Source organism: Procambarus clarkii, chromosome 13 (genome assembly GCF_040958095.1).
Source record: "Procambarus clarkii isolate CNS0578487 chromosome 13, FALCON_Pclarkii_2.0, whole genome shotgun sequence".
Taxonomy (NCBI): domain Eukaryota; kingdom Metazoa; phylum Arthropoda; class Malacostraca; order Decapoda; family Cambaridae; genus Procambarus; species Procambarus clarkii.
The window spans coordinates 26,150,344-26,161,506 of record NC_091162.1 but is presented as its reverse complement, the minus strand read 5'-3'; the positions used below and the strand labels follow the sequence as shown (position 1 = coordinate 26,161,506).

At 46.1% G+C, this 11,163-nt stretch overlaps 1 protein-coding gene across 1 annotated transcript; it reads left to right on the top strand.

The window, feature by feature from the left end:
* The first annotated feature begins 227 nt into the window (after positions 1-227).
* LOC123757272 (leukocyte elastase inhibitor) lies at positions 228-10,581 on the top strand. Its single transcript, XM_069323828.1, has 6 exons — positions 228-588; positions 3,720-4,055; positions 6,568-6,706; positions 7,527-7,770; positions 9,268-9,503; positions 9,807-10,581. Exons 2-6 carry the CDS (start codon positions 3,724-3,726, stop codon positions 10,146-10,148), a joined length of 1,293 nt encoding a protein of 430 aa, XP_069179929.1. The 5' UTR covers positions 228-588; positions 3,720-3,723; the 3' UTR covers positions 10,149-10,581.
* Positions 10,582-11,163: the final 582 nt, after the last annotated feature.

The window sequence follows — 11,163 nt, the reverse complement described above, 5'->3', positions numbered from 1 at the left end:
GTGACGTCACGCGCTCGCTCGCGCGCACTCTCCGGTTTTCCCACCGGCAGAAGTTTTTCCTAGAACGGGTTACATATTTCCCTCTGGTCAACGTTCACTCTCCGGAGTGTATCGTTCACTCTGCGTCCTCAGCATCTTCCCATAGATGCACTTAAGCGCGTTCACGGACACTGTTGGCTGAGACTCGTTTGACGCGTGTGGCAGATAGACAGCATGTTGTCCCGATCAGAGCCCTGGCCCTCACCACTACAACCACACCACAACTATTACCAGACTACAACAGCGCTGCATGTGTGTGTCCCCTGCCAGAAGACACACACAACTGGAAGATGAAATGTATCATCCTGCGTCACTGGTCCAGAGCCGGGGCGCCACAGGATGCTAGAGGGAGGGAAAAAGGAACAGTGAGTGAAGGCGGACAGTCGGCAGGCGAGCGGGGCGGGTATATATGCTGGCCCTGAGCACCACCACACACAGTCACCAGCGTCCTCACCCACCACCGGTGCTTCTCCCGTCACTGTTGACCATCATACAGCTCCAGTGACACTGTCCTCGTCTCTTCCAGCAGCCATTAACCGGTTCCTCCAGGTTGGTTGGTCTTTGCTGTGTGGCTTTGATAAGGAAACAGTTCAAGGGGGCTGCATGGGTAACAGCTTCCCTGACTTTGCGCCCTGGAGAGACCGCCCCAGACCGACAACCAGAGCGCAACTCCATATTCTCCTGAGACTGATGGATGACCGCTACTACTAGTTCAAGTGTGGTGTTGATTCACGGAGTGGTGGTGTCATCACCAAGTGAGCTCATCACCTGCTCATCACCAGCAGCATCATTTGTTGATTACTCCCGCCTTGACACCAGACACCTGTGGCCGGTCATGGCCTCATGTCACTTGTGTCATAAGTTCACAGCACTAAAGGATGTGTTGTGACACTCTAACCAGATGGTGTCTGGTGTCAACCTCACACTAGAATGTGTCATATTACCTCGCCTCACGCGACTTGTGTCATAAACTATCGACATTGGAGGACTGTGTCATAATCTCACGAAACTTGAAGTTGTGTGGTGTCAAACTCCCGACACAAGTCGTGACACTAGTGCTCTGTCATACGTTCGTCACATTAGAGTGTTGTGTCATAACCTCACGACACTGGAGGATGTTTAGTGGCAGTCTCACGATACTTGGGTGTTGTGTCATAACGTTAAGTGTTGTTGTGTCAAGTTTGATCACGACACTGAACAGCTGTGTCATAAGCTTATGCCCGCCTACCTATTGGCTGGATAAGGTGTGTGTTGGTGTCATAAGCAACAACAACAGAAGTGCGTGGTGTCAGAATCTCATGACACTAAAGATTAATTGGCCGGTGAGCGTTAACAACTGTGGTTTGTGACTGACGTTGCCGACACAGAGGAAGCTTCAGGTAGTTTACTTCACTTATTAGGCAACCCATACCCACCCCCGTAGGCGGTAAAGGGCACTATACCCACCCCGTGGGCGGTAGTGAGCACAATACCCACCCCGTGGGCGGTAGTGGGCACCATACCCACCCTGTGGGCGGTAGTAGGCACCATACCCACCCCGTGGGCGGTAGTGGGCACCATACCCACCCCGTGGGCGGTAGTGGGCACCATACCCACCCTTTGGGCGGTAGTGAGAACCATACCCACCCCCGAGGGCGGTAGTGGGCACCATACCCATCATGTGGTTGGTAGTGGACCCCATACCCATCCTGTGAGCGGTAGTGGGCACCATACCCACCCCGTGGGCGGTAGTGGACCCCATACTCATCCTGTGGGCGTAGAGGGCACCATACCCACCCTTTGGGGGGTAGTGGACCCCATACCCATCCTGTGGGCGGTAGTGGGCACCATACCCATCCTGTGGGCGGTAGCGGACCCCATACCCATCTGTGGGCGGTAGTGGGCAACATACCCATCTTGTGGGCGGTAGTGGGCACCATACCCATCCTGTGACGGTAGTGGGCACCATACCCATCCTGTGGGCGGCAGTGGACCCCATACCCATCATGTGGGCGGTAGTGGACCCCATACCCATCATGTGGGCGGTAGTGGGCAACATACCCATCCTGTGAGTGCTAGTGGACCCCATACCCATCCTGTGAGCGCTAGTGGACCCCATACCCATCATGTGGGCGGTAGTGGGCAACATACCCATCCTGTGAGCGCTAGTGGACCCCATACCCATCCTATGGGCGGTAATGGACCCCATACCCATCCTGTGGGCGGTAATGGACCCCATACCCATCCTGTGGGCGGTAATGGACCCCATACCCATCCTGTGGGGGGTAGTGGGCACCATACCCATCCTGTGGGGGGTAGTGGGCACCCTACCCATCCTGTGGGCGGTAGTGGGCACCATACCCATCCTGTGGTCGGTAGTGGGCACCATACCCATCCTGTGGGCGGTAGTGGGCACCATACCCATTCTGTGAGTGGTAGTGGACCCCATTCCCATCCTGTGGGCGGTATTGGGCACCCTACCCATCCTGTGGGCGGTAGTGGGCACCATACCCATCCTGTGGGCGGTAGTGGGCACCATACCCATCCTGTGGGCGGTAGCGGACCCCATACTCATCCTGTGGGCGGTAGTGGGCAACATACCCGTCTTGTGGGGGGTAGTGGGCAACATACCCATCCTGTGGGTGGTAGTGGGCACCATACCCATCCTGTGGGTGGTAGTGGGCACCATACCCATCCTGTGGGGGGTAGTGGGCACCATACCCCATTCACTCTCCCTCTCGTTCCCTCTACCTCTCTCCGTCACTCCAGTTCTCTCTGCCTCTGTCACTCTAAATCTCTCTGGTTCTCTCCCTCTCTCCCGTTCTCTCTCACGTCTCTACCTCCTGTTCTCCCTCCCTCTACCTCTCTCCGTCCATCCTTTTCCTCTCCTAATGGGCAAAAGATGCTCGAGTAATATTCAGTCAACGTTATTGATGTTGAATCAATGGAATGGACGTTGATTCTTTAGGATAACAGCTGTTAACTCTGTTTAACACTCTATGGACAGTCAAACCCTCATTTTATATTTCACAGGACTTGCAGGTGGACGCATAGGAGCCGATCCTTCTTAATTAAGGAGAGGTCGACCCCAACCGTCCTATGGCTTTGACTGTAAAATCACAAATCAGGATGTAATGTTCTGTGAGAGGCTAGCCCTAAGCGTCTGGCTTCCCTTCTCTGACAGACAGACAGACATCCTAATTAATAGATACAGATAATCGGCTCAGAAACGGAATCCCAAAGCTGGTTTAGTGAAACAAGTTCAGCCTTGATGAGCCAGTTACATGGCCACGTCAACAGTCACAGGTTAATTAGTTTATTATGATCCCCATTAATCATATCTGGCGGGTGAGTGACAGAAAGGTTTCAGTTTCACATGAAGGGTTCAAGAGATTTAAGCAGTCACCGTGGTGTAGTGGTTTAGACCCTCTCCTGGCGTTTCGCGAGACCTTTGTTTCTAGGTTCGTGTCCTGGCCGGAGAGGATTTACTGGGCGCCAATCCTTAACTGTAGTCTCTGTTTAACCCAACAGTAAAATGGGTACCTGGTTGTTAAACGATTTGGCGGGTCGTATTCCAGGGAACATTGGATGAAGGACTTGCCCGAAACGCTACGCGTACTAGTGGCTGTACAAGAATGTATAAGAACTCTTGTATATAAAAATAAATAAAAATATAAAATAAAAATCTTGTCTTCCGGCAGAAATATGAGGTGGGAAGCTGTGGCGGGAGTTACCATGGCGACGGTTGTCGTGGCAACGGTGGCCAGCGTCGTCCCACAATGCCTCTCCGACAGTGGCAACTCCAGAGGCGTCAACACTGACCTCTCCGGCATCAACGACTTCAGCTTTGATCTCTACAGACAACTTTCCCGCAACACCCCGGCCGAGAACCTCTTTTTCTCGCCCTATAGCATTTGGACAGCGCTCACCCTGACCTACTTCGGGACGGCGGGAAGCACCAAGACCCAACTGGAAGCCGCGCTCAGGGTTACGGACAAGGCGTCAACACTGCGGTTGTGGCGCGCACTTGACGTAATGTGAGTAACGACTCTATCACCTCACTACATTATTATCATACACGATTTCTTCAAGCACATTACAATATTCACTTACACCAATAGTATTCCCAGACACAAAGATGCTTATAAACACTGATAATGAGTTCCCCAGCAACGCACATGCTACATGGCTGACCAGACCACACACTAGAAGGTGAAGGGACGACGACTTTTCGGTCTGTCCTGGACCATTCTCAAGTCGATTGTGATGAGGAAGTAGATGCAGGCAATAAATAAACTAGAGAGAAGTGAGGAGCAAAGTGTAGTAGAGGAGATAGTAGTAGGAATAGAAAATGCAGAGGGCCTATATGCCCATACTCCTATTATAACCACCGAATGAGGAGATAGTAATAGGAAAATTAAGAGGATAGTAAGGGAACGTAAAGGAAACAAAGAATAGAAAAGAGAGAAGAGAGAAAGAAAAGGAAAGAGAAAGAAAGAATTCGTCTTGTCCTCTCCAATACTTTGGCGAAACTGGCCGTACACTGAATTACAGACTTAAAGAACACAAGAGAAGTGTTAAGTCTGCAGACACTAACAATGCTCTCTTCAGTCATGTGAGGGATTCCAATCATCCTATTGATTGGTCTTCCTCTAAAATAATTTTTAGAGGAAGACCAATCAATTTTTTTTATTATTTTAGACTAATTTTTTTTTTAATTATTACTATCCTATTATTATTCCTACTACTATCTCCTCTACTACACTTTGCTCCTCACCTCTCTCTAGCCTATTTATTGCCTGCATCTTCTTCCTCATCACAATCGACTTGAGAATGGTCCAGGACGGACCGAAACGTCGTCGTCCCTTCACCTTCTAGTGTGTGGTCTGGTCAACTTACTTTAGCCACGTTATTGTGACTCATCGCCTGCATGCTACGTGACTCCTGCAGTGCAGTAGGCTACAGCCTCAGCTCACACGCGAGGAACTCGAATTCAATACTCCCGGGCAAGACACAAGCACCTGGCCACGTTTCCTTTCACCTGATGCACCTGTTCACCAAACAATTAATTGGTACCAAGCCAATTAAGAAAATTGCTGTGAGTTAGAATCCTGGGAGGTTGTACCCCCCATTTGGTGACTGATGAAAGAGTATGATTCGTTCATCATATTCTTATTTGTCTACGATCACCATCACTAGCACCAACACCATCACTAGCACCAACACCATCACTAGCACCAACACCATCACTAGCACCAACACCATCACTAGCACCAACACCATCACTAGCACCAACACCATCACTAGCACCAACACCATCACTAGCACCAACACCATTACTAGCACCAACACCATCACTAGCATCATCATCATCACTAGCACCAACACCATCACTAGCACCAACACCATCACTAGCACCAACACCATCACTAGCACCAACACCATCACTAGCACCAACACCATCACTAGCACCAACACCATCACTAGCACCAACACCATTACTAGCACCAACACCATCACTAGCACCAACACCATCACTAGCACCAACACCATTACTAGCACCAACACCATCACTAGCACCAACACCATCACTAGCACCAACACCATCACTAGCACCAACACCATTACTAGCACCAACACCATCACTAGCACCAACACCATCACTAGCACCAACACCATTACTAGCACCAACACCATCACTAGCACCAACACCATCACTAGCACCAACACCATTACTAGCACCAACACCATCACTAGCACCAACACCATCACTAGCACCAACACCATCACTAGCACCAACACCATCACTAGCACCAACACCATCACTAGCACCAACACCATCACTAGCACCAACACCATCACTAGAACCAACACCATCACTAGCATCATCATCATCACTAGCATCATCATCATCACTAGCATCATCATCATCACTAGTATCATCACCATTACTAGCATCATCACGATCACTAACACCAACACCATCACTGGCATCAACATCACTAGCATCATCACCATCACTAGCACCATCATTACTACTCCCACCATCACTAGCATCATCACCATCACTAGCACCATCATTACTACTCCCACCATCACTAGCACCAACACGATCACTAGTATCATCACTATTACTAGCATCACCATCACTAGCATCAACACCATCACTGGCATCAACACCATCACTAGCATCATCACCATCACTAGCACCAAAACCATCACTAGCACCATCATTACTACTCCCACCATCACTAGCATCATCACCATCACTAGCATCATCACCATCACTAGCACCAACACTATCCCTTGTATCATCACCATCACTAGCATCATCACATCACTAACACCAACACGATCACTAGCACCAACACTAGCATCATCACCATCACTAGCACCATCATTACTACTCCCACCATCACCACTACTGCCACCATTACCACTACTATTCCCACCATCACCACTACCACCACCATCACCACTACCACCACCACTAATGCTACCACCAATACTGCTACCATCACCACTACAGCCAGGCTCTCCCCCACACAGGTACGCCCAGCGAGCCAGCAGCCAGTCCCAATACACCTTCAACATCGCCAATCGTGCCTACTTTGACGACCTCCTTGACCTGCGACCTTGCATCTCCACCATCCTCCACAAGGAGCTCCAGAAGATCGACTTCTCAGACGTAAGAGATAAGGGTTTTTACTCATTATTTTCAAATACCTTTTATCATGTTTTTCTCGTATTTCTTGGCGGTAATTGACCTGTTAAATTTGGGTTAATTAGATTATTATGTGTCCGAACCGCCTTGCGATGTTGTGGGTCACTTAATGGCTTCAGGAACTGGACCCTAATGTTATGTAGTTAAGACAGTTATATATGTTGCGGATAAGTTTCAATTTTAATTTGCCTCGAAGTTACAATTGCAACGGCAATTGATTAAGTTATAATTAAAGAGATCAAGTTGCAATTGCATTGATTAAGTTACAATTGTAGAGATCAAGTTACATTTTCCGTGATTAAGTTAGAATAGCCGTGAAAAATTATCAGTTATAGTGATTTAGTTTCAGTTGTGTTAAGGAAGGTACTATTGCAATTATCAAGTTACAACTGTAGTGATTAAGTTTCAATTATTGCTAAGAAATTACAATTGTAGTTATTAAGTTAAAGTGACCAAGTTACAAGCGATCAGGTTAATTGCTTAACTTGGTTAAGCTGTTACTAAAATGATCATGGTAGTAGTCGTGATCAAGTACGAAGAGGTGAGTAGTCAGTGAAGTGTACACAAGGCAATCACAGTTACACTATTGTCACTTCGTTGTGTATTTGACTGGAGCGTCTGGTAGAGGACCACCTCCACCTTCCCCAGAGTCGGGCGGGTTATCTACAAGACTTGGGTTGGCCATCCCCATGTGAGGGGATGTTTTGGCTCATCTGTTGTGAAAAGTTTTCATTGTTGCCCATTTATCAAGATGAATATTAACGAGCAATTTGTTCATCACCAGCTTTACGGTTCTTCGGCCACCATCAACGAGTTCGTGTCCACCACCACCAAAGGCCTCATTCCGAATCTGGTGAGCCCTGATGACATGGTGGACGCCATCATGATGCTTATCAACGCCGCCTACTTCAAGGGCACCTGGAGGTACCAGTTCAAACCCTCGCACACACAACCCAGGCAGTTCTTTGTCTCCCCCGGCCACTCTGTCGACGTGGCCATGATGAGGATCAAGACAAAGCTCAGGCTAGGTAAGGTTACATCACCAGGTGAAGCTCGGCCAGTGTCCTTGTATTATCGTCATTATTATTAAGACATTTGATGGAGTTCCAGAAACACTGCAGGGTCGGAGGACCAGCGTGTAAATACGACGGAGGCATTGTAATGAAGTGAAGGGAGTAACTAGATTAAATACGGGTTATGGGATCTGATTCTAGTTGACTACACTTCAGTTACCATAAGCCTTGCACTGGCCTGTTTCTTAGTATAGGGAGAGTGAGAGACCTTCACTTCCAGATCTTAAGTGAGGCCGGCCTACTACGGTAACCACACTCCTGATAGTTACATTAGAATGGGAGTGATAGAGTCTTGATAACCAGAGAAAAGAGGGAGAGAGGCGGACTATATTCATTCTAAGGGGAGGAAAGATGAGATGTTTTACCCACTTAAGGTGTAGGAAAGGAGAATACAGCTACTGCTTATTAATTTATAGACATATCGGGTGTCTGATATCTTAATTCTTTACCCATTAATGATAACATTTACTCAGTTCTTCAGTAAATGCTTTGACTTTCTTACATCAAGTCTGTGTAATAATTTCGAGGTGGATAAAAGTGTGCATTTGACATATTTATGTCCCCCTTGATCAACCAACATTTCAACACAATATTTTAATGCATTACTGGTCTGGCGCTCCTAACTAATTTCCAGAATATATATAAATTTACTGGACTTCATCTAACTTTCCAAAGATACTAACATTAGTTCAGTCGCCGATAGAAAACTGTGTTGCTACACAATTGATCTACCGCTGACATATTCCGGACATTTTGGTACACAATACTACGCTTACACTCACCAAAGATCTTCTACCATGGACGCTACATGAGTCTTCCCTCCCAAATAGGGTCAGAGACCACTGTGCTTGGCTGTCCTGCAGCACCTCTGAGAGAGGCTTCCTCCCTGGAGTCTGGATCCGTATCTGAATATGGATCGGAAGTTATTCCTCTCTCAAGTGCTCCAGTATTTCAGATACTGGAAATGGAGAACTGGAGCACCTGAGAGAGACAGAGAATTCCATAGATATTCGAGCCACATTCAAATATTAATCCCAAATATAGAGAGCTAGTGCCCCTTTCAATTAGCCTGAGGTTTCTTTCCTGTCGGTCATGTCAAAGCAGTTATCAACTACATCCTCTCTATGTGACCCAACACAATCATGGGATTAGTAGGTCGTACTGTAATTAAAACCTTCATTAATGGCATTATACGAGCACTGATCAATTTTGACAAAACATTCTGCATTATTCCTGTCCACCAGATTTTATTTCGTGTCTTTTTTCTTGCATAGGGCCTCCAGTGCCTGCTTCTTTTCGCCCTTGACAACGTTCATAACAGGACATTATCACAAACTATTATGTAATAAGTGTATACAAATTTGACGCTGGTTCACACAAATACCAACTCACTAAAATCAAACTACAACCTCTATAAGATTGTACATGATAGCTCTTCCTCCACACTATCAGCCCACTCAGAGGAGCTGGCAGCCCAAGTTCTGGAAGTACCCTACGCCGGAGACGCCATTTCCATGTTGTTGTTACTGCCGGACGTCGAGGGAGAGGAAGGGTTCCGGCGCGTGGTGTCAGCGCTCACTTCCGGCACCCTGTTGAGAGCCACCCAGGAACGGGCCCATACTGACACGGTCGAACTTTTCCTGCCCAAGTTTAAGTTGGAACAGATGCTCGAGGATGATTTGAAGGAGGTAAGACATAAGCTAGTTCCAGCTTTACTGTGTAATTAACATGATCCAAACTTTAATAAATTTATTCCTAATGAAAAATATATAAAATTGCTCATTAAAATATATGTTTCTTGGGTCAGGCTTCAGATGAGCTGAGATACGATAGTAGCTTTCTAGACTGTGTTTAATCTGTTTAAGAGTGACAGTAGGGTGGAGATGATGGTGATGAGGACTATGATTTGGTTATAATTAAAAGATCAAGTGATTGATAAAAACAAAAACCAATACCATAATTAACACCCTTTGTGTCCCTTCCCTGACCAGGGCCTCAAGAACCTGGGAATCCGTGACCTGTTCAACGGTAGTTCAGCCGACCTGTCGCAGTTCTCAGTCAACAAGGAGCTCGTCGTCAGCAAGACAATCCACAAAGCTTTCGTCGAGGTGAATGAAGAAGGGACAGAGGCCGCAGCTTCGACGGCGGTGGTGGCCGTAGTCAGATCCGGCTTCAACAGGGCACATAGTTTCGTCTGTAACAGACCGTTCTTGTTCCTCATTCACGACAACCAAACTAAAAACGTTCTGTTCATGGGAGCCTACAAGAAGCCGCTGACAGGCTCCTACAGGAAGACGCAGACAGCCTACAGGAGAGGCAGTGGAAAAAAATAAATAGTCATGAGGAACGACATGGGTTGAGAATATTGAAAGCGGTAGAAATGCATTTAGAGAATGTAACACATAATGAGAATCAACAAGAGAAAGATAGATGAATGAAATGGAGACGTACAGAGACACAATACATGTCTTTACACAATACATGAAAGCCTCAAACAGAAATTAAACACAAAATGAAGACTGATACATAATATGCACAAAAAAAATCACCTTAACGTGATATAACAATGAGAAAATCAGTAAGACCCGTGTGTGCAAGTCCAAATCCTCCTCACAGCTCATACTGATGTTCTCACACATAAATGTACTAGAGTTGTATAGAATAAGGTGCCTCAGTACTGTATATATAAAGACATTATTTTATTTTAAATAAGCAAAATTTTATTTGTTTACTGTTATGAAGTTATAAATATATTTATAAAGTTAATTTATCAATGATTTAACCAACAATAGTTGATAAGCAATATAAATTGGTAAATAAATAAATAATTATTGTTAAATATTTGTAATTACTGATATAAAATGCTGATTTAAAGAACTTTGGAAATGTGTGAGGTGCTCATACTCTGTTTTTAGCAAGTATAATGACTAAACAATCAGTATTATGAAAAGAAATACTTTAATACGAGATTACTACATCACAAGCATTGCAAAGGTGTTAGATTATAATTCAACACTTCTAGTACGAGCATATAACACAAAATTTTAACTTTTAATAAGTTTATGGACATTTTACTAGGGTGAACTTTTGACACTACTAGTGTGAACTTATGACACTACTAATAGCGTGAGCTTATGGCACCACACTCCTAGTGTAGGCTTATGACACTACGTCTAGTGTGAGCTTATGACACTGCACTTTTAGTGTGAGCTTATGACACTACAATCCTTGCATGTGCCTATGATATTACTCTACTAGTGTCAACTTATGACACTACACTCCTAGTATAAGCTAATGACACTACACTCTCACTGAGTGTATCCCACCGATGCCACCATTTGCAATACT